This window comes from Castor canadensis, chromosome 16, assembly GCF_047511655.1.
Source record: "Castor canadensis chromosome 16, mCasCan1.hap1v2, whole genome shotgun sequence".
NCBI lineage: Eukaryota > Metazoa > Chordata > Mammalia > Rodentia > Castoridae > Castor > Castor canadensis.
In genome coordinates, this window is record NC_133401.1 from 67,156,139 (window position 1) to 67,182,547 (window position 26,409).

Consider the following 26,409-nt stretch of genomic DNA (forward strand, 5'->3'; position numbering starts at 1 on the left):
TTAAGTTTAAGATATCTTTTTTTTTTTTCATTTTTCTTTTATTATTCATATGTGCATACAAGGCTTGGTTCATTTCTCCCCCCTGCCCCCACCCCCTCCCTTACCACCCACTCCCTCTCCCCCCCCTCAATACCCAGCAGAAACTATTTTGCCCTTATTTCTAATTTTGTTGTAGAGAGAGTATAAGCAATAATAGGAAGGAACAAGGGTTTTTGCTGGTTGAGATAAGGATAGCTATACAGGGCATTGACTCACATTGATTTCCTGTGCGTGGGTGTTACCTTCTAGGTTAATTCTTTTTGATCTAACCTTTTCTCTAGTACCTGTTCCCCTTTTCCTATTGGCCTCAGTTGCTTTAAGGTATCTGCTTTAGTTTCTCTGCGTTAAGGGCAACAAATGCTAGCTAGTTTTTTAGGTGTCTTACCTATCCTCACCCCTCCCTTGTGTGCTCTCGCTTTTAGCATGTGCTCATAGTCCAGTCCCCTTGTTGTGTTTGCCCTTGATCTAATGTCCACATATGAGGGAGAACATACGATTTTTGGTCTTTTGGGCCAGGCTAACCTCACTCAGAATGATGTTCTCCAATTCCATCCATTTACCAGCGAATGATAACATAAGTTTAAGATATCTTAATGATGGTCTTCACTTTAAATAATTAACAGTATAAACTCATTATTATTCCACATCACTCTCTATTCTATGTCATATATATAAGCAGACTCTAAAAAGGGAATAAAAAAAAAATCAGAGAAACTGGCAGCTATACCATATCTTCTGTATTCTAGTTGAATAAAAAGTCTATATTCAGGTAAAAAAAAAGCCAGGTGTCACAATCACTTTTGCATTTTGTGTTTAATAAACATTATCAAAATGTTTTGCTATCTTTTGATAACTGACTTGTGTGAATCAGGATATAAAGCTCCAAATGCTTTGATTTCTACTTCTCAAAATGTCTCTCTTAATCTGAATCCTATCTACCATACTTTTTTTTTTTTAAACAGACTTATAGAGACTTAAAATAAACTGCATATACTTAGAGGGTGCACTCTGACCTGCACTTAAAATTATACTTTGAGACTCCATGAATCAAAATCTACTTCATGTGCACTTCAGAGCCACTTCCCCTGCTCTAACAGTTTTCCTTTTGTGCTCTAGGGATGATCACTGTTAGGCATATAAATTGTCCCAGTAAAGAAACCTTGAACACTGACATTCTTAGGAGAGCATCAAGTGGAAGCCACACAGTGATGAGCTCTACTTCTGGCTCTGCTACTACCATGCTTGGAAGGTGCATTTATTTACCTTTCCAGGCTGAGTCATTCTCATTTATTTCAGAGGGTTAACTCGGATGATCTCTACATTTTGCCAGATGTAGACAGCAATGCTAGACACAAATAACCCAAAGGTGAAAAAAAAGCAGTGAACCTCTCACTTTTGAGATGCTATCTGAACTGGGGAAATAACCAGTAAACATTATTATATAGGAGATCCTTCCCAGGGTGAAGTGGCAGTAAAAGGAGGTAACCTCATGTATGGGCATGGGACAGAGCAGAGGAGGAATTCTGGGAAGGCTTTGAGGAAATGATGCTGGAGGTAAGACCTGGAAGAATAAGGAGTTCGGTAAGGAAGAGTATGGGATTAGGAAGGGATATTTTGGACAGAGGAATAGTCTAGTAAAGACAAATAGATATGAAGCATAGATATATAAGGAAATTATCCTTCAACGTAACTACACAGTGAGCATGTATTTTATTGCTCAAATCAGAATGCTTTGTGAGTCAGAGTTCACACTGGAATGACAGATATAGACAGACTGTCCCAGGCACACCAAAACAGGGTCACTCTAGATATAACTACATCTTAAACTCTGAGTAGAGTCAGATGCAAAAGCTGAAAGAGTAAGTTGGGAACTGAAACAAGAAAAGACCTCAGAGTCTTTCAGGAGGATTAAAAAAAAATCATAAAAATACAGGAGCGTTTTAGAGGAAATCTAAAAATACAAAAGAGGGAATTTAATGAACATGCATGTATCTATCATCAATATACTCAATATATCATTCATTATACATCATCCACATATCAGCTTCAACTATCAGTATTTACCTATTTTACCATCTATTCTCCCCATTCCCTTTATTGTGTTAAAGATTTCAATGCATGGCATAAGCACCCTAACTTCACCTAATCTTCACTATGCATCTCTAACAGTGGCTTTTGATGCCACTGTCCTTCCTAATACAATGTAACAACAATTAATCAACACTGTCTCTTACTCAGACAATACTACAATTTCCCCATCTGTCTGCAGAATATCTTTTGACAAATGACTTGTGTGAATCAGGATATAAAGCTTCAAATGCTTTGGTTTCTACTTCTCAAATGTCTCTCTTTATCTGAATCCTATCTACCATACTTTTTTTTTTAAACAGCTATATGGAGACTTAAAATAAACTGCATATACTTAGAGGGTGCACTCTGACCTGCACTTAAAATTATACTTTGAAACTCCATGAATCTGAAGCTGACACTTTTAATGTACTGCTTTAGTGGCCTCTAAATTTTGATGCATTGTGTTTTTAATTTCATTGAGTTCAAATGGTTTTCTAATTTCCCTTTTGATTTGTTTTTTCTCCTATGGATGATTTGAAAGTTAATTTAAAAATATTTGGAATTTTTTCAGAGATCTTTTTGTAACTGATTTCTTATTTAATTTCAAATGATCAGAGAACATTACCTTGTATGAACTTAAATCCTTTTAAACTTATTGAGACTTGTTTTATGGTCTAGAGCACATGTCATAAGAAATATATATTGTGCTTTTGTTAGAATTTTCTACAAATGTCAATGGGATCAAGTCAATTGATCATTTTAAGTCTTTTGTAGACTAACTGATTTTCTGTCTACGTACTCTTCTCACTATTGAGAAAGGTAGAAAAATATGACTATAATTGTGGGGTTATTTTTCACTACAGTTTGATCAGTTCTCACTGGATGGTTCTGAAGCATTGTTACCAGTGCATTTAGGATCGTAATACCCTCTTTCTGAAATGACTATTAACAAATGACTTTTATCCCTGGCAAAATACTGGCCCTGAAATCTACTCTGGTATTAATGTAGCCACTTCGACTTTAATTTGTTTTAGTATGGCATAGCTTTTTCATCCTTTTAACCTATTTGAATTTCTGTAATTTACTTATTTAGGCAAGCACTATACTACTGAGCTACATCCCCTGCCTATATATTTTTATATTTAAAGTGGGTTTCTTGTAGGCAGCACTTGGATGGGTCTTGCTTTTCTTTTATTTTTTTTTTAGATATTTGAAATACAACTTCATTCTGATTCTAAACGAAAAGGAATGGGAATGACAGTAACAACAAGATTTCACCACTGAATGTTGTGATGTGACTTAGCAGTCTTATCTTTGAAACTCAAGACGGAAACAACTGCGTTCCAAACAGCTAAATATGCAGGTCCAAAAAACGAAGGTTTTTTTAACTGCCACATTCATTCCGAAGCCCATTCATCTCCTTCAGCATCCCAAAGATGAAGCACATGTTCTGCTTAGCTAGGTAATAAAGTAGCACACACGCTGCACCGCTGACATCACAGGACAGTTGCCTGTAAAACTAGACTTCTGACGCCGGGCCCCAGCTTCACTTTCTCACCGATCATCGTCCTCATCCGGGAGGGCAGTCGTCTGAGCTCTCAGCAACCTCTAAATCGTGCTCATACTGAGCCGCCAAAGCCGGGTCCATGACAACCTCTGGGGGGCAAGGGCAGGCATGGCGACAAACTCAAGTCAGGGTCTCCGATGAGCGTTCGAGCGAGCCAGAGGAAAGGCTTTTCAAAGTTGTAGTCACTTCTGGCAGAAATGTCATGGTACTGAAGATTCTTCTTTCGGTGGAAGACAATAGATTTTGCCTTCACTTTCCTGTCTTTAATATCCACTTTGTTGCCACACAACACAATGGGGGTGTTCTCACAAACTGGAAGGCGATCTCTGTGCCAGCTGGGCACGTTCTAAGTAACTCCTGATGTTACATCAAACACTGCACCGGCACGCTGGGCTTGGACGTAGTAGCCGTCTCTCCGGCCGCCGAACTCTCCTGGCCGGCCGGGTCCCACACGTCGACCTTGATGGGCCCCTGTTGGTGTGGAACACCCGCGCGGGGACCTCGACGCCCAAGGTGGCTACGTACTTCTTCTCGAACTCGCCCGTCAGGTGACCTTCACGAACGTCGTCTTCCCGGTGCCACCATCGCCCACCAGGACGAGCTTGAACTGGCCCTGGGGCTCTCCCAGCGCGGCCATCGCGGCCATCCTTCCAGAAGCGTCTCCGCGCCTGCCCGACTGAGGCTGGAAAGATGGCGGAAGCGCTTGCTCTTCTTTTAACACTTAATCTCTTAATCTCTGCTTTCAATAGAGGTGTTTAGCCCTCTATTTTAGTGGATTACTGATATGGTTATGTTTACATCTATTTACTTGATATTGCTTTTTATTCCATCTGTTCTTTATTTCCTTTTTGGGAATGAGATTTTTTTCAGTGGTAGTGAGGTTTGCACTCAGGGTCTTATGCTTGGTAGGCAGGCACTTACCACCTAAGCCATGCCCCCAGCCCTTTTTACCTTGGTTATTTTTCAGATAGGCTTTCACATTTATGTCTAGGCCAGCTTGAACCTCAACCCTCCTATTTACACTTCCCGTGTAGCTAGGATGATAGGTATAAACCACCATGCCAGGCTTGTTGGTTGAGATGGAGCATTGCTAACTTTGCCTGGGCTGGCCTTGAACCACAATCCTCCCAATCTCCACCTCTCAAGTAGCAAGGATTACAGGTGTGGGTCACCACACCTGGCCTAGATTGAGAATTTTTCATGATTCCATTTATCTCCTTTGTTGGCTATCATTGTAACTCTTTACTGTGTTATTTTAGTGATTGCTTAGGGTTAATGTATGTATGTTTAATCACAGTAGGGAGTACACTTTCATTTCTTCCCTATTGGACTTTGTGCTATTGTTGTCATAGATTCTACTCAGACATACACTATGAACTCTACAACAGATTTTCATATCTCAAATTATCTTTCTAAAAACTGAGAACATCTAATTGTTATAAAATATACCTAACACAAAGTTTGCCATCTTAATCATTTTTAAGTATATAGATCAGTGCATCCAATTTCTAAAACTCTTAATCTTACAAAACTGAAACTTCATAGTGACTGAACCCCAGTCGCACCAAAAAAAAAGTTTCAGATTTTGAAGAATATAGATTTTTGGCTTAGGATATTCAACCATAAAGTCCATGCAAATATTTCAAAATCTGAAAAACTCTGGAATCTGAAACAGTTCCAAATTTCAGATAAGGGATACTCATCTAATATTTGTATCTTCTTTAATTCCTTTCAGCAACATTTTGTAGTTTTCAGGGTACAAGTCTTTCACCTCCTTGGTTAAGTTTATCCCTTTGTATTTTATTCTTTTTTGTGGTAGTACTGGGGTTTGAATTCAAGGCCTCATACTTGCTAGGCAGGTACTCTCCCACTTGAGCAACACCAGCCCAAAATTAATTGTTTCTTTTTTTTTTTTTTCCTGGTGGTACCAGGTTTGAACTCAGGGCCTTGCTCTTGCTGGGTATGTGCTCTACTCCTGAGTCATTTACCCAGCTCTGGATATATGGTAGTTTGAAGATGATGTGGAGAAAGTTTGAAGATGATACTGTTGTTTGGGACCTGAGCAGCTTAGAGACATGAGGACAAGGCAGGGAGAGCAGTTGGAAGGAGAAATTTGAGAATTCAGTTTTGAATACTGACATATATTATTTCTTCAAATCCATCTGGGTGGCCTCCATGTCCCCACTTTTGGGTAATTTCCTCACACATAAGACTGACCAGTACTCCAGGCGAGTCTCGGGGCTTCTACCCCTGTGCATTTATAACCTTTCCATTACTGTGCTCTATGAATGCTCATCACCTTGCTCTCCCTGGTCTCTCAGCTCTGTGCTCTCCAATGAAGGAGTGACTACAGGACATAATGTGGTCTAGAAACTGAAGACATTTAAGATGGATAATCTTAGGCTCATCTCATTTATTTCCCATTTCTCAGGGATCTCTGGCCTTGGATGCCTGATATTTAGTGTCTTGAAACTGTCTGTTTCACTTCAAAAAAAAAAAAATTGGAGCCAGGAAGGGTAAATCAAGTCTTTTACTCCAGCTTGGCCAAATTCCTGTGCTGGGCTCAAGCAATCTTTCTGCCTCAGCTTCTTGAATAGCTGGGACTATACAGGCATATGCCACAAAACCCAACTTCCACATAAAACACTTACATGGTTCCAAAGTCAAAACTATAAAACTAGGTACAGGGAAGTCTTACATGCAGCTTTATCTCCTCCATCCTGTTGCTTTTTCTGTTTTGTTTTATCCTTACATTGTTTCCCTTAGAAAATAAAGGCATATGTATTTAAACATGCACATGTGTAGATACATACATGTTCTATGTACATCTATATAGAATGTATTTTCATAGCTCTCTTCTAATAAGCTAGTATACCAAAACTACTCTGAACTTTGCTTTTTTCCCCTTAATAATATATCCTAGCGATCAATCCACTGAAGCATACAGAGACCTTTAAAACTTCCTTCATTTTTGCAGCTATAAAACTACTCCAGTGCATTTACAGTATTTCACTGTGAAGAGTACTAATTTATTCAACCAGGTTTCTAGTAATGGATGTTCAATCATAATAATTATAAATAATATCACAATGAATAGTTTTGTATAGCTGTCACTTTAAATGTCTGCAAGTTTCTCAACATGCTAGAATATTACCAATGAGGTTACTATGACAAAAGGTAATCATATATGTAATTCTGCTAGATATTATACTTTCCTGCTTCCCTACCACAAGAACTCATCAACATATGAGAATGCCTGCTTCCTTGACAACCTAGACAAGAAAGTCTGCTGTCAAACCTGAAAATTTTTTTGATCAAATTGAATAAGAAATGGTTTTTCGATATGGTTTTAAAAGTTACATTTAACCTGTGAGTGACGCTGATCATCTTTTAATATTTTAAAGAGCATTTTAATTTCATTTTAGTGATTTCTCTGTTTATTGTTTTTGCCTATTTTTGTATTAGGTTTTCAGTCTTTTAGCTTGTCCACTAAGCTGCTGGCTTTTAGGTTGATAGTGAGAGAGAGAGAGAGAGAGAGAGAGAGAGAGAGTGTGTGTGTGTGTGTTAGTGATTGCTCTGTCCTTCCCTGAATCCCTTTTAGTTGTGTGTGTGTGTGTGTTAGTGATTGCTCTGTCCTTCCCTGAATCCCTTTTAGTTTTGTGTGTGTGTGTGTGTGTGTGTTAGTGATTGCTCTGTCCTTCCCTGAATCCCTTTTAGTTGTTGTTCCACTTGCTTATAGAGTCTTTCTGATCTATTTGCTGGAGCTCCCGCTCAGGGTTAGCTCTTTCCTTTGAGGGGATTCATGATTTCTGGTTTTCCAATTCTTAGGACCACCAGAACGATCCCTTTTCTTCCCTTGGAGCTCTGTGCAGGTCTTGCAGTTGTGGGTAACATGGTCAAATCTACTTCTTTCGCTAGAGTTCTTGGAGATATCCTGCTGCTTAGAATCAATGAAGATGCTGTCTATGCATTTTTCCTTTTGCTATCCTTAAGTTGCTCCGTTGTTTTAAAAAAGACATTTGAGGAAATTAAAACAAAACAAAAATAACCTCACTATTTCCATCTTGCTCAGATCAGAATTTCACTTAAAATCTTTTTAACAGAAGAGTTCCATGCTGAGAACTGATCAAATCTGGCCTCCTGAGAAGAAAATATGTGACACAGGACGATAGGAGGCAGCAAGACCGGGTCTAGGATTTCAGAGATGACAAGGTCTGAATTAGGCAAGTAGGGAAGAGAGAGACGGTACAAAGTCAAGAAGTTTTAGGAGGTAAGACTGATAGAACACAGTGACTGTGTGACACAGAGGTAGGGGAAAGAAGACCCGTCAAGGATAGCTGTCTCAGACTTCTAGCTAGGCAATTAACTGTGAGTGGCATCACATTTGATTAGGGGAACTCAGGGAGCTAAAGGGAGGGGGCAGGTACTGGTGGGAGAGGTAGGTTGGTTTGCAGCAGGCTCATGTGAATGCATGTAGCATATCTAACTAGATATCTCCCATCCATTTGGATATATCATTTCTTCCAATTTCAAACTTTTAAAATCTTGTGGCAAAAGTAGAAAATACCTTTTGGGGCTGAGGTGTACTTCGAGGCAGAACACTTGTTTAACATGCACAAGTCCCAGGGTTCAATCCCCATGACTACCAAATATAAAATAAAAAATATCTTTTCTCTGTGTTTGATATTAATGTAAAATACCTTTGTTGGAGTATTTTTTGTTTGGACTTAACTTCAACATTACTAACTTCTTCTGAGCTTTAGATCCCTGCTTCAATATTTCTCATTACCCTGTGATGGGTATACTTTAGTTACTTATGCACACGTGCACATATACATCACATGTAAAATTTTTCTCTCTTGGGCTGGGGGTTTAGTCCTGGGTTCAATCCCCAAAGGAAAAAAAGTTTCTTACTTGAATCTGCTCAAAAGTCACTATTTTCATGATTTTAAAATACTGGTTGCATTGTGCTCTCAAATACCTAAAATTAAGTACAATTTCCTTTTTGTGAAGATTACTCTTAATTCAGATTTCTTACCTCCACTTAAACACCATGCCATTAAGTCCCTGTTTTTCAAGGTGTTGTCGATGGGGAGAATTCATTAAATCTACATTAGGCCCTTAACAGTATGAAATAATGATATTTATAATAACAAAGATCTTTCAGTACATACTATGTGCTAGGTACTGCTGTAAACCCTTCACATGTACTGACTCATGTGGTCTTCACAACTTAATGAGAAAGCAATTACTTTGCTCCCACTTTACAGAAGAGAAGAATGAGGCAGTGAGAATAAGTAATTTGTCCAGATGAAAAGCTGGTAAGTAGACCCTGTCCAGACTTGCTGGATCAGACAACACAGAGTAAGCATGTTTGTCTAGGGAAACTGCAATTATAAAAAGCACTGCTCTCCCCAAAAGGAAGAAAAAAGGGTTCCCACATGGTTCTTTTGCATTCTAAAGTTTGAGACTGTGATCCTGAGAAATACATGTTTGGTTTGTTTCCTGGTAACGAACTACTCCTAAAATCCTTTGACTCTCTGGAGAGTTAATTGTCGTTTGCATACTATGAGCTGACTGAGGGCTGGCAGCTTCTAGGTAGCTTTAGGATGGGGGCTGGTCACGGAGAAGACCAAGGCATGTTTCAGAGGTGAGATTTTATTATCCACCCTCCAGCTTCCATGGAGGGGAGAGGTGCTGAAGGTTAAGTTGATCGCCAATGATTTGAACAGCCATGCCTACTTAATAATACTTCCTTAAAGCCCCCAAAGGACTAGGTTTATAGAGCGCTTCTGGATGGCCAAATCTGTGGAAGTTCCTGAAGATGGCATACCCAGAAAGGGCGTGGAAGCTCTATGCCCCAAATAACTTTGCCCTATGCATCTCTTTGTTTTTGTCATTTAAGAATTCTTTATGTGTGTGTGTGTGTGGCAATACTGGGTGTGAACTTAGGGCCTTGTAGGCGCTCTACCACTTGGACCACATCCTTAGCGTTTTTTGCTTTAGTTATTTTTCAGATAAGGTCTTGTGCTTTGCCTGGGCCAGCCTCAGACCATGATCCTTCTACCTCCATTTCCTGTGTAGCTCAGATTATAGGCATGCACTACCATGCCTGACTTTTTTTTGTGGTACTTGGGTTTGAATTGATTTCAGGTCCTTGCACTTACTAGGCAGGAGGCACTCTACCACTTGCTAGATAGGCACTCTAGAGTGCCTACAACTTTTTGCTTTAGTTATTTTTCTTTTCCTTTTTTTTTTTTAAAGAAAGGGTCTCTCACCATGTAGCAGATTGGCCTCAAACTCAAGATCCTCTTGCTTCCACCTCTGTAGGGTTTTCTTTTAAAAACACAGTTAAAACCCAGGTGGTGTGAATATAATTTTTCTTTGATAAAAGTTGTCTTATCTGAATCCTCTTTATCACTACACCATTTTTACCTTTTTGTCTAAAAAGGGTCTCCAATTCTTTCCCAGAAACCATCTGCTTCTGCCCCAGCACTCCCCTCCATTTTCTACATAGCTCTGCTTTATTAATAGTACCTGCATTTGCTCTTCACTGTTTCCCTCTTTAATAGCTCCTCTCTTCTAAGCCTCTCTTACCAGGAAAAAGGGTGTTTTGTTTTTGTATTTTGAGATAGGATCTCACGCTGAATCCCAATGGCCTCAAACTCATGGTCCTCCTGCCTCACTCTCTCAAATGCTCGGATTATAGGTGTGAACCATCATGCCAGGCTGAAAAAAGGTTTGACTCACTCCACTGCTAGAAAACTTTAGATGACTCCTTACTAAATTTCTAGCATGCGCACTAAGCCCTTCATATCATAGTGGTGATTTACTCATGTAACCTGGTCACAGTCCCAGCTTCCTATTTCTGATGTTCCACCATTCAACTGCCTGTCTCCTTTTCTCCCTTCATGGCTCTGTGGAAAATAATCCCTCTGCTTGAATCTCCTTCTGGTCTCTGTCTAATGGTCTTACTCATCCTTTGAAATTCAGCTCAAATGTCACTACCTCCTCTGTGAAGTAGTGCCCATGATTCAGTGAGAGTAACATCACTCTGCCTCAAGAGTAACTTTTGCTACACAGCATTTTGATTATACCTACTGCCTTCCTGAGAGAATGTAAGCTCATTCTTCACTTCATTTAAACACTTACTGAGTCAGTGTGACATGCCAGGCCTTATGCTAAACCCTAAGGATTTAGAAATGAATGTCTTTAAAATGCTCTGATCTTAAGAGCAGACTGTGCTAAAAGGGAAAAAAATCAAATCTTAAGCTCTTTCTGTATAATATTTAGAAGGCATAAAATCTGTGTATACAAAGTATTATTTACATAAAATAGTAGTACATAAAAAGATAAGACTACTTGCACTATCTAAAACTGATAAAATATAACTTCTTAGTTCAAACGCCTATTCTTTTCCAGTTCATCTAGAATTGTGAATCCCTAATAAATAAAACTCATTCTATCAACCATTAATAACAAAATAAGTTTGCCATTTTGTCTATATAACCATTTTCTAGAAGAAAAATCTTGACAGTGTATAAAATACTCCCATCCACCCTCCAATCCAGGAGGAAAAAGCCTTCTGAACCTATCATTTTTCAAAGAATGAATTGTATGAGCGCAGAGTATTTGCTTCTTCTGACACAGGGGAATTCAGTGTACTTCCACATTCTGATACATGTGCATTCTCCAACCCTTCTAAGATGAAAATGGATAATAAAAGCCCATTTCAGTAACTCTGAGATGTTTATAAGTTCTAATACTGTATACACATATTAAAGTAAGAAGACTTACAAGTTTTATGCATCTTAGAAGCTGTATGCATTTTCACAGGAAATTTTCATAAGATTTTCTAAACTCAGGAGTCCATAAGGTTATGAAACTTTTTATGTGTGACCTATTCTTCAATACTGAATATGGCAGAGGAAAGCTGCCCTATTTTGAAATATAATATATCTAAGTGTTTTTTCCAGCAGTACTGGGGTTTGAATTCAGGGCCTCACACTTGCTAATCAGGCATTCCACCCAGTCGAACCACTGTACCAAACCTTTTTGTGTTGGTTATTTTTGAGATGGGGTCCTGGGCAGGCCTGAACCATGATCCTCCTCCTATTTGTGCTTCCCCTAGTAGCTGGGATGACAGGTATGGCCACCTCACCCAGCCACTGGTTAAGATGAGCTCTTGGGAACTTTCTGCCTGAATGGTGATCTGTCTTTGCCTTGCAGTAGCTAGGATAACCTTAAATACTTCTGTTTAGGAATCAAATTTGATTACTTTAGAATTAGATGTTATGATCTTTATTCTTGACTGCCAACTTGATTGGATTGAGAGACACCAAGAAAACCAGTAAAGCACACCTCTGAGTGTTATCTGCAAGGGTGTTTCCACAGACAATTAGGTCACAAGGGCTCTGACCTAATCAATGGTTCAATCCACTGATGGATTTGGAATCTGAACAGACAATTCTGTGGAAGGTGGGGCCTAGCTGGAGAAAGTGGGTTATTGGGGGTATGCCTTTGAAAAGAATCTTGTCTCTGGCTCCTTCCTGGCTGGCATGATGTGACCAGCTTTTGTCTGCTACGAAGTTCTGCCTTGCTATAGGACTAAAAACAATGCAGCCAGCTGACTATGGACTGAAACCATGAGCCAAAATACTTCCTTACTCCCTTAAGTTGTTCACATCACGTATTTTGACACAGGGACAAAAAGTAGACTAACACAAAGGCACAATATTAACCATGAAACTGTGGAAAAATTTACATCTCTCTGAAAGTCCTCATGCATCCTTTCAATATAAAAGCACCAAACATCTACCCCTTTGTGTAAAATAACTATCACTGACTTGATTAGGTGACATTTAAGTTTGCCATCATCTGAGATATTTGTACCTAAATATAATCTTTAGATGTATTTTAATGCTTTTTCAGGAGGAGCAAACCAGACGCTTAATGGAAAGCTGAAGGCCAAAGCATTAGATTTTTCGTATCACATGTAAACAATACACGGTGCTTGTAAAGTTACTTATAACTCAAGGCTCTCTCTGGCAGCATATTCTGTAGAAATCAGCCTCTCTCGCGCAACTTACTATTTTTCCTAATAGTTCTGACTTCTCTTTTAAAATGGCCAAAGGTTTCAACCAGTAGAGTCGCTGCCACCATCTTATTAAACTTTAATAAGCTAAGCTTTTTAAGCCATAAAAATTTCATCAAGCACTTCTCAACCTTAGGGAAAATGGAAGAGGAAAAAGGTCAGAACATCACTTTCCTCTAAAGCGTCATGAGGAGCTGGGTGCTTTGAAAGTGGCCGCAAACAAACACTAGGAAACAAGGGCCCTGTCTGTGGCCATGCCAGATGGTGAGCTTTTCTCTTCAGCACACACGGGCCCACACTGGGCGCTAATTAAAGCACCATCTTCAAAAAGCAGGCTCCTGGGACAACCAGGAGCTTTCTTTCAAAGGTCCTCAGAGGTGCCACATTCAGCCTATTACTGTAGGGCTTCTTGTTAAGAACACCATTTTGGATGAGTGCCTCATTATTCTACCTTCAGTGCTTCATAAGGCAATACATGTACAGAACAAAATTTTATGGTGCTTTTTTAAAATTTCTTTTTAATTATCATATTTATTGTACAAAGAGGTTTCACGGTGACATTTCTAGCCATGCATATAATGTACTTTGGTCATGTTCACTACATCTATTACTCTCTTATCGCCTCTCCCCTGGCTTTGTTTTCACAATTTTTAAAAATGGGTTTCATTATGGTATGTACATATATTGTACTTTGATCATACTTACCCCATCACCCTCTCCTTTCCTCTCTCTGTGGTCTCCCCCTCCCTCGAAACACAGTCCTCCTTTTATGTTCATGTCTTTTTTTTTTTTTTTAAGTCTAAATCTTTCATCTAGTTTTAAAGGCTTGATTCCCCTAGCCAAAGTACCTGGAACCTAGAAAAGGTTAGCAAACCTTTCGGGCAACACCTGCTCTATTCTAGGCAAGTAGTAAGGAGAAAAAAAAATCACACTCCTTCTATCATCCTGGTACCACCAGCACCAACAGATGGTCTCCTACCCAGCTCTCACAGGAACAGGCTGAGTGCACTGACCTAACTTACATCTATACAACACTCCATCCAATAGCAGAAGACACCTTTTGTTTTTTTTTTTTCAAGCATCCATGAAACATTTACCAAGACAAACCATATCCTAAATCATAAGACAAATTTCAAAAAACAGAAAAGAGGCTGGGTGCAATGGCTTATACCTGTACCTCATCTCAACCAATAAGCTCGGCATGGCAGCGCAGTCCTATGATCTCAGCTATGCGGAGGGTCTTGAGTAGGAAGATCACAGTCTGAGACCCTATCTGAAAAATAATTAGGCCAAAAAAGGCCTGGGACTGGGAGGAGTGGCTCAAGTGGTGGAGCACCTGCCTAGCAAGCATTAGCCCCTGAATCCAAACCCCAGTACTGCAAAGGAACTGAAATCAAAATATTTCTCTGGTCATAATAGAATCAAAACAGATGTCAATAATGCTAAGCTAAAAACATGAATGGGGTGAAAGAGGAAGTCTCAAAAGAAAAAATACACAGATCTGAGAGAACATACAGTATGCTAAAATGTGTAGGGCCCAGCTACAGCAGTGCTGAGAGCAAGTCCCAGCACTAAATGCTGACATTAGAAAGGAGGAAAGTTTCAAATAAGTGAATTGCAGACTTAAATCTAAAATGTAAGACTACAAAAATTTTAGAAAAGAGAAAATCTTTGGGAGATCTAGGGCTAGGCAGAGACTTTTTAGACTTGACACCAAAAGCATAATTCATAAAAGGGAAAATTCACAAATCAAACCTCATCAAGATTAAAAACGTTTGCTTTTCAAATGAGCCTGTTAAGAGGCTGAACAGACAAACTATACATGGGGAGAAAGTCTGTGCAAAGTTCATGCCTGACAAAGGACTTGTATCTGCAACATACGAATAACGCTCAAAACTCACTGACAAAAACAAAAGTTCAGGTGTGAAGTGGCAAGAAACACAGACTGCCATTTTGCTAACTACAGGATATTCTGATGCAAGCAGGCGGTTAAAGACGTGTTCAACATCAGCAGCCATTGGAAAGATGCAAATGAGAGCCACAAAAGAGATGTTATCACATACCCAACATAATGGTTAAAATACAAAAGAACTGACAAATGCAGTCAAGGACAAGGAGGAGCTGGATCAGTCATAAAGTCCTAGTGGGAATGTAAAGTGGTACAGCGGCTTTGGAAAACAGTACCACAGTTTTTCATATAACTAAGTATGTGCCTATAATAAACTTAAAACCACATCTTGAAATTTATATTGTATTCAGAAGCTACACATTTGTTCCAGGGAAACAAAAACTCATGTTAAAAACCTGTACACAAATGTTCATAGCTGCTTTATTTATAATAGCCCCAAACTCAAAATAACCCAGATATCCTTCAATGAGTGGATGATTAAACAAAACTGTAGTATATCCACACCACAGAATACTACTCAGCAATAAAAAAGAATAAACTATTGATACACACAACTTGGAAGGACCTCAAGGGAATTATGCCAAGTAAAAACATTTGAATTCTAGGCTGGGTTCAGTAGCTCACGCCTGTAATCCCAGCTACTCAGAAGGCAGAGATTGGGAAGATATTAGTTTGAGGTCAGGCCAAGGAAAAAACCTCAATTCAGAAGTCAGGTGTGGTGGTGCATGCTTGTGATCCCAATTAGATGAAAAGCATAGGCAGGAAGACTGTTGTACAAAACTGCCCTGGGCCTAGAGAATCTGAAGATTTCAAGTAGATTCAGTAAGATCAGTATAATTCACTGATGTCATCAGTGAGATCATATTAATTTCTAGGTACTTCCAAGGTACTACCCCTGGGGGGGGGCAGAAATGGGTAAAGGTATATGGATCTCTCTGCATTATTTCTTATGCATGCAAGTGAATCTACAATTAGACCAAACAGAAGTTTTAAAAAATATATAAAAGGCTAATATTCCTGACAAAATGCATACAAATCTGAATCTAACCATGAAGGAACACTGTTAGACGGAAAACTCCAATACAAAATACCTGACACTGACAAAAACATCAATGTCATAAAACAAAGTAACAGAGATATGGCAGCTGAATGCAACACACAATCTGCTTTCTTTGGTATCACGGATATCATAAGACAGTTTTGCACAACTTGAAAAAGGTCTGTAGATCAGCTAATGTATAGTATTAGCATTAATTTCCTGATTTTATAATCATACTACAGTTACGTAAGAGAATGTTCTTTAACAAAATACAACATTAGTAAATATTTAAGGTTGGAGGAGCATCATATCTCAAAGTTACTCTCAAATGGTTAAAAATATGTATCCATACATGGAGAAGGAAACACGGTAAAAATGGTAACAGCTGGAAAATCTGAATGAATACTTTGTACTATTCTTGCAACTTTTTTATAAGTCTGCAATTATAAATAATAAAGCATATCAAAATAAAAAATTCTAAGTTGTGCAAGATACTACAGAGTCTGGCACATAGATGTTCAATAAACAGTGCATCTCAGAAATTTCAATGGTTGGGTAGAGCTCAGTGGTAGAGCACTTGCTTATGCATGAAACCCAGGGTTTGAGGCCCAGATGAAGTAAAAAGTTGAGAAGCTAAATAAACTGTCCAAGTGTGAGCAGGATAAACTGGTGGTAAAGACAGGGGTTTGCTCTCAGATCTACTCACTGCCACAACCTGTGCTTCCTTCACGAGAATGAGGAAGGATGAAAATTCCAAGTCCTTCACAGGGATCTGGATACACTGGGCCACAAGAATATGGTGCTATGTAAAACTTGGCTTTAAACCACTCTCTAAGCGATCCACTTTTTAGCTGCCTATAGGAAAAGTCTAGGGCAGGGACCTAAGGGCTCAAACCAGGCTCCCAGGACATCAAAGTTGCAAATGGAGAGAGTCATCCTTCACTCCAGGGCAACACACTGCCTTCCAGTGTCCTTATCCATTCAAGCAAAATTCACTGGGCATTTAGGATGTGCTGACCAATGGAATTTCTAAAATGACCATCTAAAGAGAGCTCTTTTTCCCCACCTTACTTCTGAGTCTGAGTTTGAACAGACAGGGGATTTATTTCTGATTTTTCCCCCCGAATAATACATAGTTCAAAATTTACATGGGAAAAATATTCATATGGAAAAGGGCGTAGAGTGAATTTTCCTCCTTGATTCTCCTAGTTCCCCTCTACAGAAGCAACCAAAAGTACTGGTTTAAAAATACATTTCCATGATTTCTCCAAACTTACGGAAGTATCTAGATCATGTCATCATGACAAGCTATCTACCTAACTAGAATATGATCAGAAATAACATAAATGTAGTAATTTCTCCTTTAAGGTATTTAAAATATCCTTAAAATGCATTTTCAACATATTAAAATAACTTCAGGTTACAACTTTGTTTTTAACTGAAAACAATGTTTGCAAGATGTATGATCACAATAGGTATCTATGGATTGTGGCTGGCAAGAACCAATCACTGTAGCGTACTGGTAGCTCACCTGGTTCCTGTCGCGTGCATTTGTGTACCTGATCTTCTGAATGAAGTAGAATATGAGCCACGCTGAAGAAATAATCATCAAAACAATAAAAGATATTGACACGAAGACTAGAGAGCCACGGCTGAAGTTCTTTGGAGGCATTCGAGTTCCAACAGCTATTGTCATTTGTACAGAGATGTTTTTCTCCAGGTAACTCAAAATATCCTTACCCCTCAATTCTGTTATCATGACAGCAATAATATCTCCAGTGCCTGTAATGTAAAATAAATATATATACTCAAGTGACACTTAAAATTTTTAGAAACATCAACTATATAAATATGCTCCTTTGAAAAACTACTGCAGCGTTAGCTAGTGGAAGAATGTGAAGATTCGCATTTTCAGTACAAATGAGGTTGTGCATGCTAACACCAACTGAGAATATGTGGTGTAGTGCCCAAGACTTAGACGCAAGGCATAGTCTTGTGCTTGTGAGCCTAGCAACTTGAGAGGTGGAGATTGGAAGACTCGTGGTTTCAGGCAAGCCTAGGCAAAATATGAGTGAGACCCCTAACTCAACAAACATGCCAGGCGTGGTGGTACATGCCCATCATCCCTGCTACGTAGGAGGCACAAAGAAGAGGACTGTGGTGAAGGCTGGCTCTGGCAAAAACATGAGACGCTGTTCAAAAAATAGCTAAAGCAAAAGGGGCTGGGGCATGACTCAAGTTCACGGCATTTGCCTATCAAGAGCAAGGTCCTGAGTTCAAATCCTGACCAAATGGGACAACAGATAGTAAAATGACATATTAGACAGCAATAAAAATGATCTTCAGAAAGCCCTCTCCCTTCCCTCCCTTATTTATTTGGTGCTGGGGATCAAACACAGGGCCTTGTGGATGCTAGGCAGGTGCTCTGTCACTGAGCTGCATCTCCAGCCTAATTTCTTTCTTTTTTTTTTCTTTTGGTGGGGTTGGGGTTTGAATTCAGGGCCTTGCTCTCGCAAAGCAGGCACTCTACCTCTACAGCCACACCTCCAATCCGTTTTGCTCTGCTTAGTTTTGGAGATGGGGTCTCATGAACTAGGATTACAGATATGAGCCACTTTTCTTAAGAAAAGGAGAAAAGTGCTGTTATTTATGGTATAGACACTTGCACTGATGATCATTCTAAGAAATGTTCCTGGACCACTTGTGTGCAGAACTAATATAAGGAATAGAAAGCAGCAAAAGGCACAGAGCTCACACATCACTGAGACTTAAAACACACAACAAAGTACCAATGGCAGTACCTTTTATTAATAATATTTCAAACTAACTTTGGTCTTACATCTAGACCTGACTGGAGTAAGGCTCCTTTCTAGTTTCTTCTAGAACCCTTCTGGGACTCAGACCCTTCTTTTTCTTGAGACAGGGTCTTGCTAGGTAGCCTACCTAGGCTGTCCTTGAACTCTTCATCTCCTTGCCTCAGCCTCCCAAGTGCAGGGATTATAAATGTGCATCCCCACACTCATCAACCCAAACCCTTTTTGAGATGGGTTTAAGTTTCAATTTCTGGAATAGTATCCAGGATGGTGACAAAAGCATTCAGTTTCTAATAGCTGTCCAGAAGTCTGCCCGCAGCCACAAATTATGTCTAAAAGTGATCACTATCCCTTTTCTCTTCTACTAAGGGAACAACTTCCCACTTAGTGAACAGAGAAGCCTTTCTACCGCTGATTTAGCTGTCAGTTACCAGCTTTTCCTATGCTAAAGCTGCCTGTGTCAACATGCAACTTTTATAATCTATCTTTTTCTAAAAGCCCCTCCGAGAGACTAGAGATCAGCATTCCTATTTGATTTGGAGAAAGAGGAAATCATTATCACTTACTTGAATTTAAGTAAGATTTGTACATATATATATAAAACACCAAACAAAATGAACAAGCCTGAAACTTCTTTTGAAGACTTCCTCAGTGACTATTAAGATTTTTTATTTGGTTTGCTGTTTTCTAAAAGGACCATCCTTGTAATTATATGCAGTCAAGACTACATGAAATAGAAAATAAACTCAATAATAAAAAGGAGTTTTATGAAAAATGCAAACTAATGGAACATGTATTTGTGTATTACCTTATTCAAAATTGTTCCAGCCACTTATCAGAACGGTTTATTAAAATACTGACTAAAAATCCATAAACAAAAACAAAACTGCAAAATTAAAGCAAGCAATAAAGTTAACATACAATTACTTTCTAAAATAAGAGTTCTGGTCAATTAAGCTAGAGAAAATCATTAAAAAAAATGCTAAAGCGGTTTACATTCCACTTAAGAATAGGTTTGTGCTTTTAAAGTGTTGTTCAACAGGCAATGATCTGTGGTGTAAGATACGAGGTATGGCTATAAAGTAACTGAGACGGATCCCATAAACGACACATGACAATCAGTCTCATTGCTTTATAATCACACCAGGTACAAACAGTTTTAGAAATCAGTTCTGAGGCTCCCTCTTGAAGACTCAAGCTGGAAAAGGAGTGGGAAAGTGGCACAGGCAGCCAAGGGAACCAATCCAGGCAATTTCATTCAAAAAACATTAAATGCACGCGCCAACTAATGTCAGCAGGAAAGCTGTGTGGAAAAAGAAATGTTTAATTATTTCAACCATCCACCCAATGATATTTATTGAGCACATACTATAACCAAAATTCTTTTCACCCCTTATTTTTTTATTTTCCTTTAACTTCTTAAAGGGAGTGGAGAATTATCTGCCCTTGACTGACATGAAAAATGCATTTGCTCTCTGGAAAGCAAAGGAAAATCTTAAATGGACTAGCAAAAGAGCTTAACACAGGTAGAGTTTCATCACCCTAACACAGAGGAGGAGCCTGGCAAACAAGACTAAGAAAGTGCTGATCCAGTGAAATGAAAACTAATCACAGCAGACCATCAGAATACTAATGAAGGCACAGGGTTCTTAACCATTTTAGGTTTCCAATTCCTTATGGAATCTAATGAAGTTATATAGGAGACCCCTCCTAGAAGAAAAGTCTGTCCTTCCCACACATAAAGCTGATCTGGATTCAAAGACTCTGATTTAAGGTGCCTCAGATCCTTGACTTAAAGATTTGGGGAGCCTTGGCTCAGCTTAAGGAGTGATATTAACAAGAGAAAACAATTTAATCTTCAAGATAAAAGTAGGGTTAGCAGTGATTGTTAAGAGTGAAGGATTAATCAGAGGGTAATGAGGCAAACAGTTGAGCAGAGATGACAAATATTTGGGACATCCTTCACTGCTCCCATGTTCTAAGCCTTTGGCAAACACTGCTAATAATTCATGGATATAGACTCAGACTCCCATGCATCTCAACCATGTCTGAGAGCCAGCATTAATGAGATACTAATGAAATGAAAGATCTATGGGTGGGATGGGGGCGTAGCTCAATGGTAGAGCATTTGTCTAGCATGTGCAAGCCCTGGGTTTGATCCCCAGCGCTGCAAAACAAAACAAAAAAACCCAAACACCAATATAAAAAAATAAAAATAAACTATTTGTGATCCTTGCTTTTGACCACTTTCTTGAAAAACTCTCTACTGTTTTTCTTTAATGGGAATTTGTGTTTCCCATTACTTGAGTCTGGCTACTTCAATAAGCAATTCTATCTTCCCCCTTTCATTATGGAAATTTTCAAACTCACAGACCAGTTTCAATACTATATAAAAATTCATGTGCTTTTCATTTACATTTGTCAACTGGTACCACTTTGACATTTCTATATGTAATTATTTTTATTTAACCAGATAAGAATAAATTATAACCAACAGGACATCTCATTTAATACTTCAGTAGAATCTCCTACAAATTAGGTTACTTTAAACATTCACAATCCAATTATTCATACCCCAAATTTATGTCTTTGATACAAAGCTGTTCTTTAACACACTCCATATTCAAATAGCTCTGACTAGTCCTAAAAATGACTTTTATGATTGTTTTGTTTAGTTTTATATCCACAATCCATTCAGGGGCTGTGGACATTGTGCTTGGTTGTTTAGTCTCCTTTGATCTAAAATAGTTCCTTAATCATTTTTGATTCATTGTTCATGATACTGACCTGTTTTGAAGAGTCTAAGTCAGATGTTTGTAAACTGTTCCTCAATATGAACTTGCTTCATTATTTCCTGATGATTAGTCTCTGAATTAAACACTGTTGGTAAGAAAGTCAAGCAGTGATGCTATGTCCTTCCTTCCTTGGGTATCACCTCAGAAAGCACATGGTAGGTTTTACTTTTATTGCTCACAGCAAATTTTATGACAGTTAATCTAGTATCTGCCATATTCTTCACTATAAATGAATGCATTTCTCCATTTAATTAATAAGCAATCTGTGGGGTACTATTTTCAAATTGTGTGAATAGCCAATTCCTCAATAAACTTTCAATGTTCACAGCATCCACTGATGAAATAATTACTGAGATAATTACTATAATGACATTTGCAAAATTGTGATTTTTTTAAAGCTGTAATTTATTATACATTTTGTAAAATGGTCATGTAATCAGAGGCATTAACAAAACTTCCTACTTATCTTTTTTCCATTAAAAAAAAAAATCACAGAACTGCTGGGTAGGCAATTTTTCTGTAAAATACAGCCCCTATTCCCAGCAATTCAAGTTTTTCAATGGGGATAAAAGAAGAGTGGAGAAAGTATGGCAATACTGCTATAATCTCGTCTACAAAATCTATTTTGAGGAGCCTACAGTAGGAACCTCAGAACTGACCCCTTTCTGGGCTCTGGAATCAGATATATAACCTCTCTGAACTTAAGTCGTTCCCTCTCTCCCACCTCCCTCCCTCTTCTCTCATTTCTGTAGTCCTGGGGGTTGAACTCTGGGCCTTACACCTGCTAGGCAGGCACTCTACCACCTAAGCCATGCACCCAGTCCTGAACTTCAGTATCTTCTTTCAAAGAATTAGGTAACTACCTGCAAATTTCCTGGCAAATACTCAGGAAATGCTATATCTTAATGAGCTGTCTTGTGTTGTTATCCACTGAAAGTAAAGGAAGGCATTGTGGGAAGGAAACCAAATGTCCCAGAAACGAGATTTATTTCCTCTCTTCCATTCCTCCCTACTAGCTCACAAAGCACTCAGGGACCAACTGAGTGCTGACCCACAACTGACAAGATTCTGGCTTTGGCTCAGAAAATGAGTCTATCCAATTGGGAAGTGGCAGAAATTCCCTTCCTTCCTTCTTTACATCTTTCCTGGGAGCAAATCTCAGGGCAAGACCAGTGCAGATAGGCAGCTGATAAAGGAATATCCAGGAAGAGAAAAAATAAGCTGTCTGAGACATCAGGTTGTAAATGGAGAGAGGCTGTTTTACTGTAAGCTTTTCTACTATACAAGCTTACGGTTTTCTAAGATAGTAATACCCCTGTACAAAATCCCATTTCAAAGAGGTCAGATGAACTTGTCTGTTAGGTTCAAATCACTTGCCAAAGTTCTAAGGAATTTGAAAACTCAGAGACAGACAGTTACTAGCAATGGCATTACAATCACTCCTGTAAAACTCCATAACCTCTTTATATGTTACCATATAAATTAAGTGAAAGAGATTAAAATTATTTTAAGGTTCTAAATGGATTGCTGCTGAGAGAATGGGCAGGTATAATTCAGGGGTTTTATACAATACTCTTGTCAAGCTGTACAGAGTGGCCAAGCCCTAACATTATAACCTAAAACTTACAGAAAAGTTGGAAGTATCTTATCTCCAGAACCTAAAACATTTGAGAGTGAGTTGCTGGTCTGATGCCTCACCACCCCAGATATTTCCTCTGCATTTCTATACAAACAACAACAACAAAACCCTTTGTTAACAATATAGGAAATGATCAGTAATAGATTCCATCTCACTTCCAAATCCATTCAGGTGTTCCTAATTTTCCCAACAATGTCCTTTCTAGCAGTACAGATGGGAGTCACCTTTCTGTACTTAGTCTCTGTAGTTTTAGAACAGTTCTTTGGTCTTTCCTTGATGTTCACGACCATGACAACTTTTGAAGACTACTCCCAGTTACTTTGTAGAGGGTATTTCCTCATGGCTAGATTCAGGTAATACAGCTCTGGCAGAAACACCACAGCAGCAATGCTATATTATTCTTTTGTCTGTGCATTAACAGGTGCTCACAGTTTCCATTTGTCAGTTCACTTTAATCATATGTGAAAGTAATGTCTTCCATGAAGCTACTCTGTTCCCCTTTGTAATTAATAAGACTTCTGGGGGAGGTACTTTGAGACAAGGTAAATATTCAATTCTTAATTAAACTTCTGATTTTCTTTTACCTTTTACATCAGTATGGATTCTGTTTCCTATTTTATTCAACAGGTTAAAATAGTTACTCTTATTCATTTTGATGCCAAAATCCAAATTATGCTCCATAAGAGATTATTTACATTTTTTTTTTTTTTGCAGTACTGGGGCTTGAACTCAGGGCCTATACCTTGAGCCACTCCACCAGCCCTATTTTTTGTGAAGGATTTTTTCAAGATAGGGTCTCATGAACTATTTCTCTGGGCTGGCTTTTAACTCTGATCCTCCTGATCTCTGCCTCCTGAGTAGCTAGGATTAAAGGTGTGAACTACCGGTGCCTGGCAAATTTTTATGTCTTATTCCTCCTGAACATGTTTTTAAAATGTCTTTACTAAAATAAAATGCTAAAAATGAATACAATACTGTGGATATCAAAAGCAGCATGAAACTAACATCTTCCCATATCTGATTATGTCCACCGGGATACAGCCCAAGATTCCAGGATGGATTTTTTTAGCTGCCAAGGCACATTTAAGCCAACACTGAGCTCACAAGACTGAAGGTCCTCCATTTGAACTCTTACTTGAGCTAGATCTCCAAAAACCCTTTTTACTAATTGTTTTTTAACCCATTTTCTGGTCAACTTAATGAATACTTTCTTCTTGTTATCTGCGTTCCAAGAGTCTATCTCCCTAGTTTTGGGTTCTTTTTAAGCAAGACTCTTTCATTCATGCTTTCTTCTAAGTAGGTAGGAAAGAAAAAGTAGCGATAGGCATTCTCATCAGGGAAGATTTAACTCAGGAGCAGAGTGGCCAACACATAGCTTTCACAGCAAACACTAGAACTCCCAAAGACCTTCAAAGTCTGTTATTTATGTTTAGAAACCTACAAGCCCAAGTGCTCAGTGAACTGAACAATTAATTTAATGGATACAGTACAGTAAAAACCAGGTCTCTCACTTTTGAATTTAGAGATAAACAAGGGAAGAAAGCTAAAATGATCCAGATAGTAACGGATTAAAGTTGAAGATATAAGTACGAACTCATTCTTAAAATAGAAATGGTTAAATATAGAAATATTGATAGAGGCTAGTATAAACACATGCATTTCTATCAGGCCCAGAAGCAACGGACACCTCAGTGGGAACAAGCATACCTATGCCCATATCTTGGTTACTAATACTACTCTCCAATGGTATTCAAGGGTTCCTCAGAGGAATGAATGCTTCTAGGACTGGGACAGAAAATACATATAAGATGAGCCTGGAACATCTCATAGCACCAAAAAAGAAGTGCTCAAAAAAACAAAACAAAAAAACCAACATGCACAATAATGGAGGCATGCTGGAGAACACAGTGGCCAACTGAACTCTCCCTATGGCCAAAACTAAAATAATTTGAGTAACAAAATCATACCACATTATAATCCAAACTATAAAACCAATAATCTATGAGTTTATACTGATACAAATAAATGAGTGAATAAATTTAATGAATGGAGAAGAGACAAATCACCCATGCAAAAAAATTCCAAATACTACACACTCTGCCCTAAGAAGATGAATCATAACTCTCCTTTTTAATGATGTTCAAAATATTTTGTATATAAAGGAAAACTTCACAGCAGAGAAACATGACAAACACTACCTTGGCTAGGTGATTAAAGTCAACATCATCAGTGATAGTTCACACTGATAGCACATAAACTTGATATATGATGCTACTTCTGTGGTCTTCCTCCCCAAAACCCAGATCCCTAGTCTAATTATGATAAAAATATCAACATGTCCCAATTGAGGGACATTCTAACAAAATACCTGACCAGTACTCCTCAAAACTATCATGGTCAGAAAAACCACTGAGACTAAGAGAAACTAGGGAGATAGAGAGACCAAACAGAATGTGGTATCCTTACCTTAAAGCAACTGAGGCCAATAGGAAAAGGGGAACAAGTACTAGAGAAAAGGTTAGACCAAAAAGAATTAACCTAGAAGGTAACACCCACGCACAGGAAATCAATGTGAGTCAATGCCCTGTATAGCTATCCTTATCTCAACCAGCAAAAACCCTTGTTCCTTCCTACTATTGCTTATACTTTCTCTACAGTAAAATTAGAAATAAGGGCAAAATAGTTTCTGCTGGGTATTGGGTGGGGGGAGAGGGAGGCGGCGGAGTGGGTAGTAAGGGAGGGGGTGGGAGCAGGGGGGAGAAATGAACCAAGCCTTGTATGCACATATGAATAATAAAAGAAAAAAAAAAAAAGAATGTGGTATCCTGGACTGGATCCTGGAACAGAAAAATGACATCAAGTAAAAATTAAGGAAATTTTAGTAACTGAGGGACTATGAAGATGTCAATAACAGAGAAAAACTGGACACAGTGTTTATGGGAACACTGTAATATTCTTCATATTTTTCCCCCTACAAGTGTGAACATGTCACAGTAAAGTTTACTAAAACAAGATTCATTATATAAAAGTCTAAATTCACATCAGTTTAATAATGCCTTCCATCCTGTAGCCTAGAACTGATTTCCAAACCTGTGCAGATTCTTTATAGTATTTCATGTTATTCTTTCTCTGCTGCCAGAGATAGACAAAGAAGTAAATCAAGTGGTGAGCTCTATAGGCAGAAGGCTAGGAGATTAAGTAGATTGCCAGAGAGTGCCAGTGGGGGAGAGATTTCTCAATACACTTCAGCTTTACAGAAGTCAAGGAAAAATTAAGAGTTTTTGAAATAGTTTTCAAATGAAACCACTATACTTATTTTTTAAATGTTTCAGTTTTAGGTGTTTCTTTTTTTTGTGATACTGAGATCTGAACTCAGGGCTGTGCTTGCTAGTAGGCACTCTGCCACACGTTTTACTTTTTTCTAGGATAGGGTCTCTTGTTTTC

At 38.5% G+C, this 26,409-nt stretch overlaps 1 protein-coding gene and 1 pseudogene across 2 annotated transcripts in view; both read right to left on the reverse strand.

The window, feature by feature from the left end:
• Rnf130 (ring finger protein 130) overlaps window positions 1-26,409 on the reverse strand; it is a 114,896-nt gene that overhangs the window by 47,906 nt on the left and 40,581 nt on the right. For both annotated transcript variants that reach the window (XM_074057469.1, XM_074057468.1), the window contains exon 3: window positions 17,250-17,500. In XM_074057469.1, the coding sequence (XP_073913570.1) occupies window positions 17,250-17,500 (251 nt within the window). The remainder of the gene's footprint in view (window positions 1-17,249; window positions 17,501-26,409) is intronic.
• On the reverse strand, window positions 178-17,231 carry LOC141417965 (GTP-binding nuclear protein Ran-like; annotated as a pseudogene).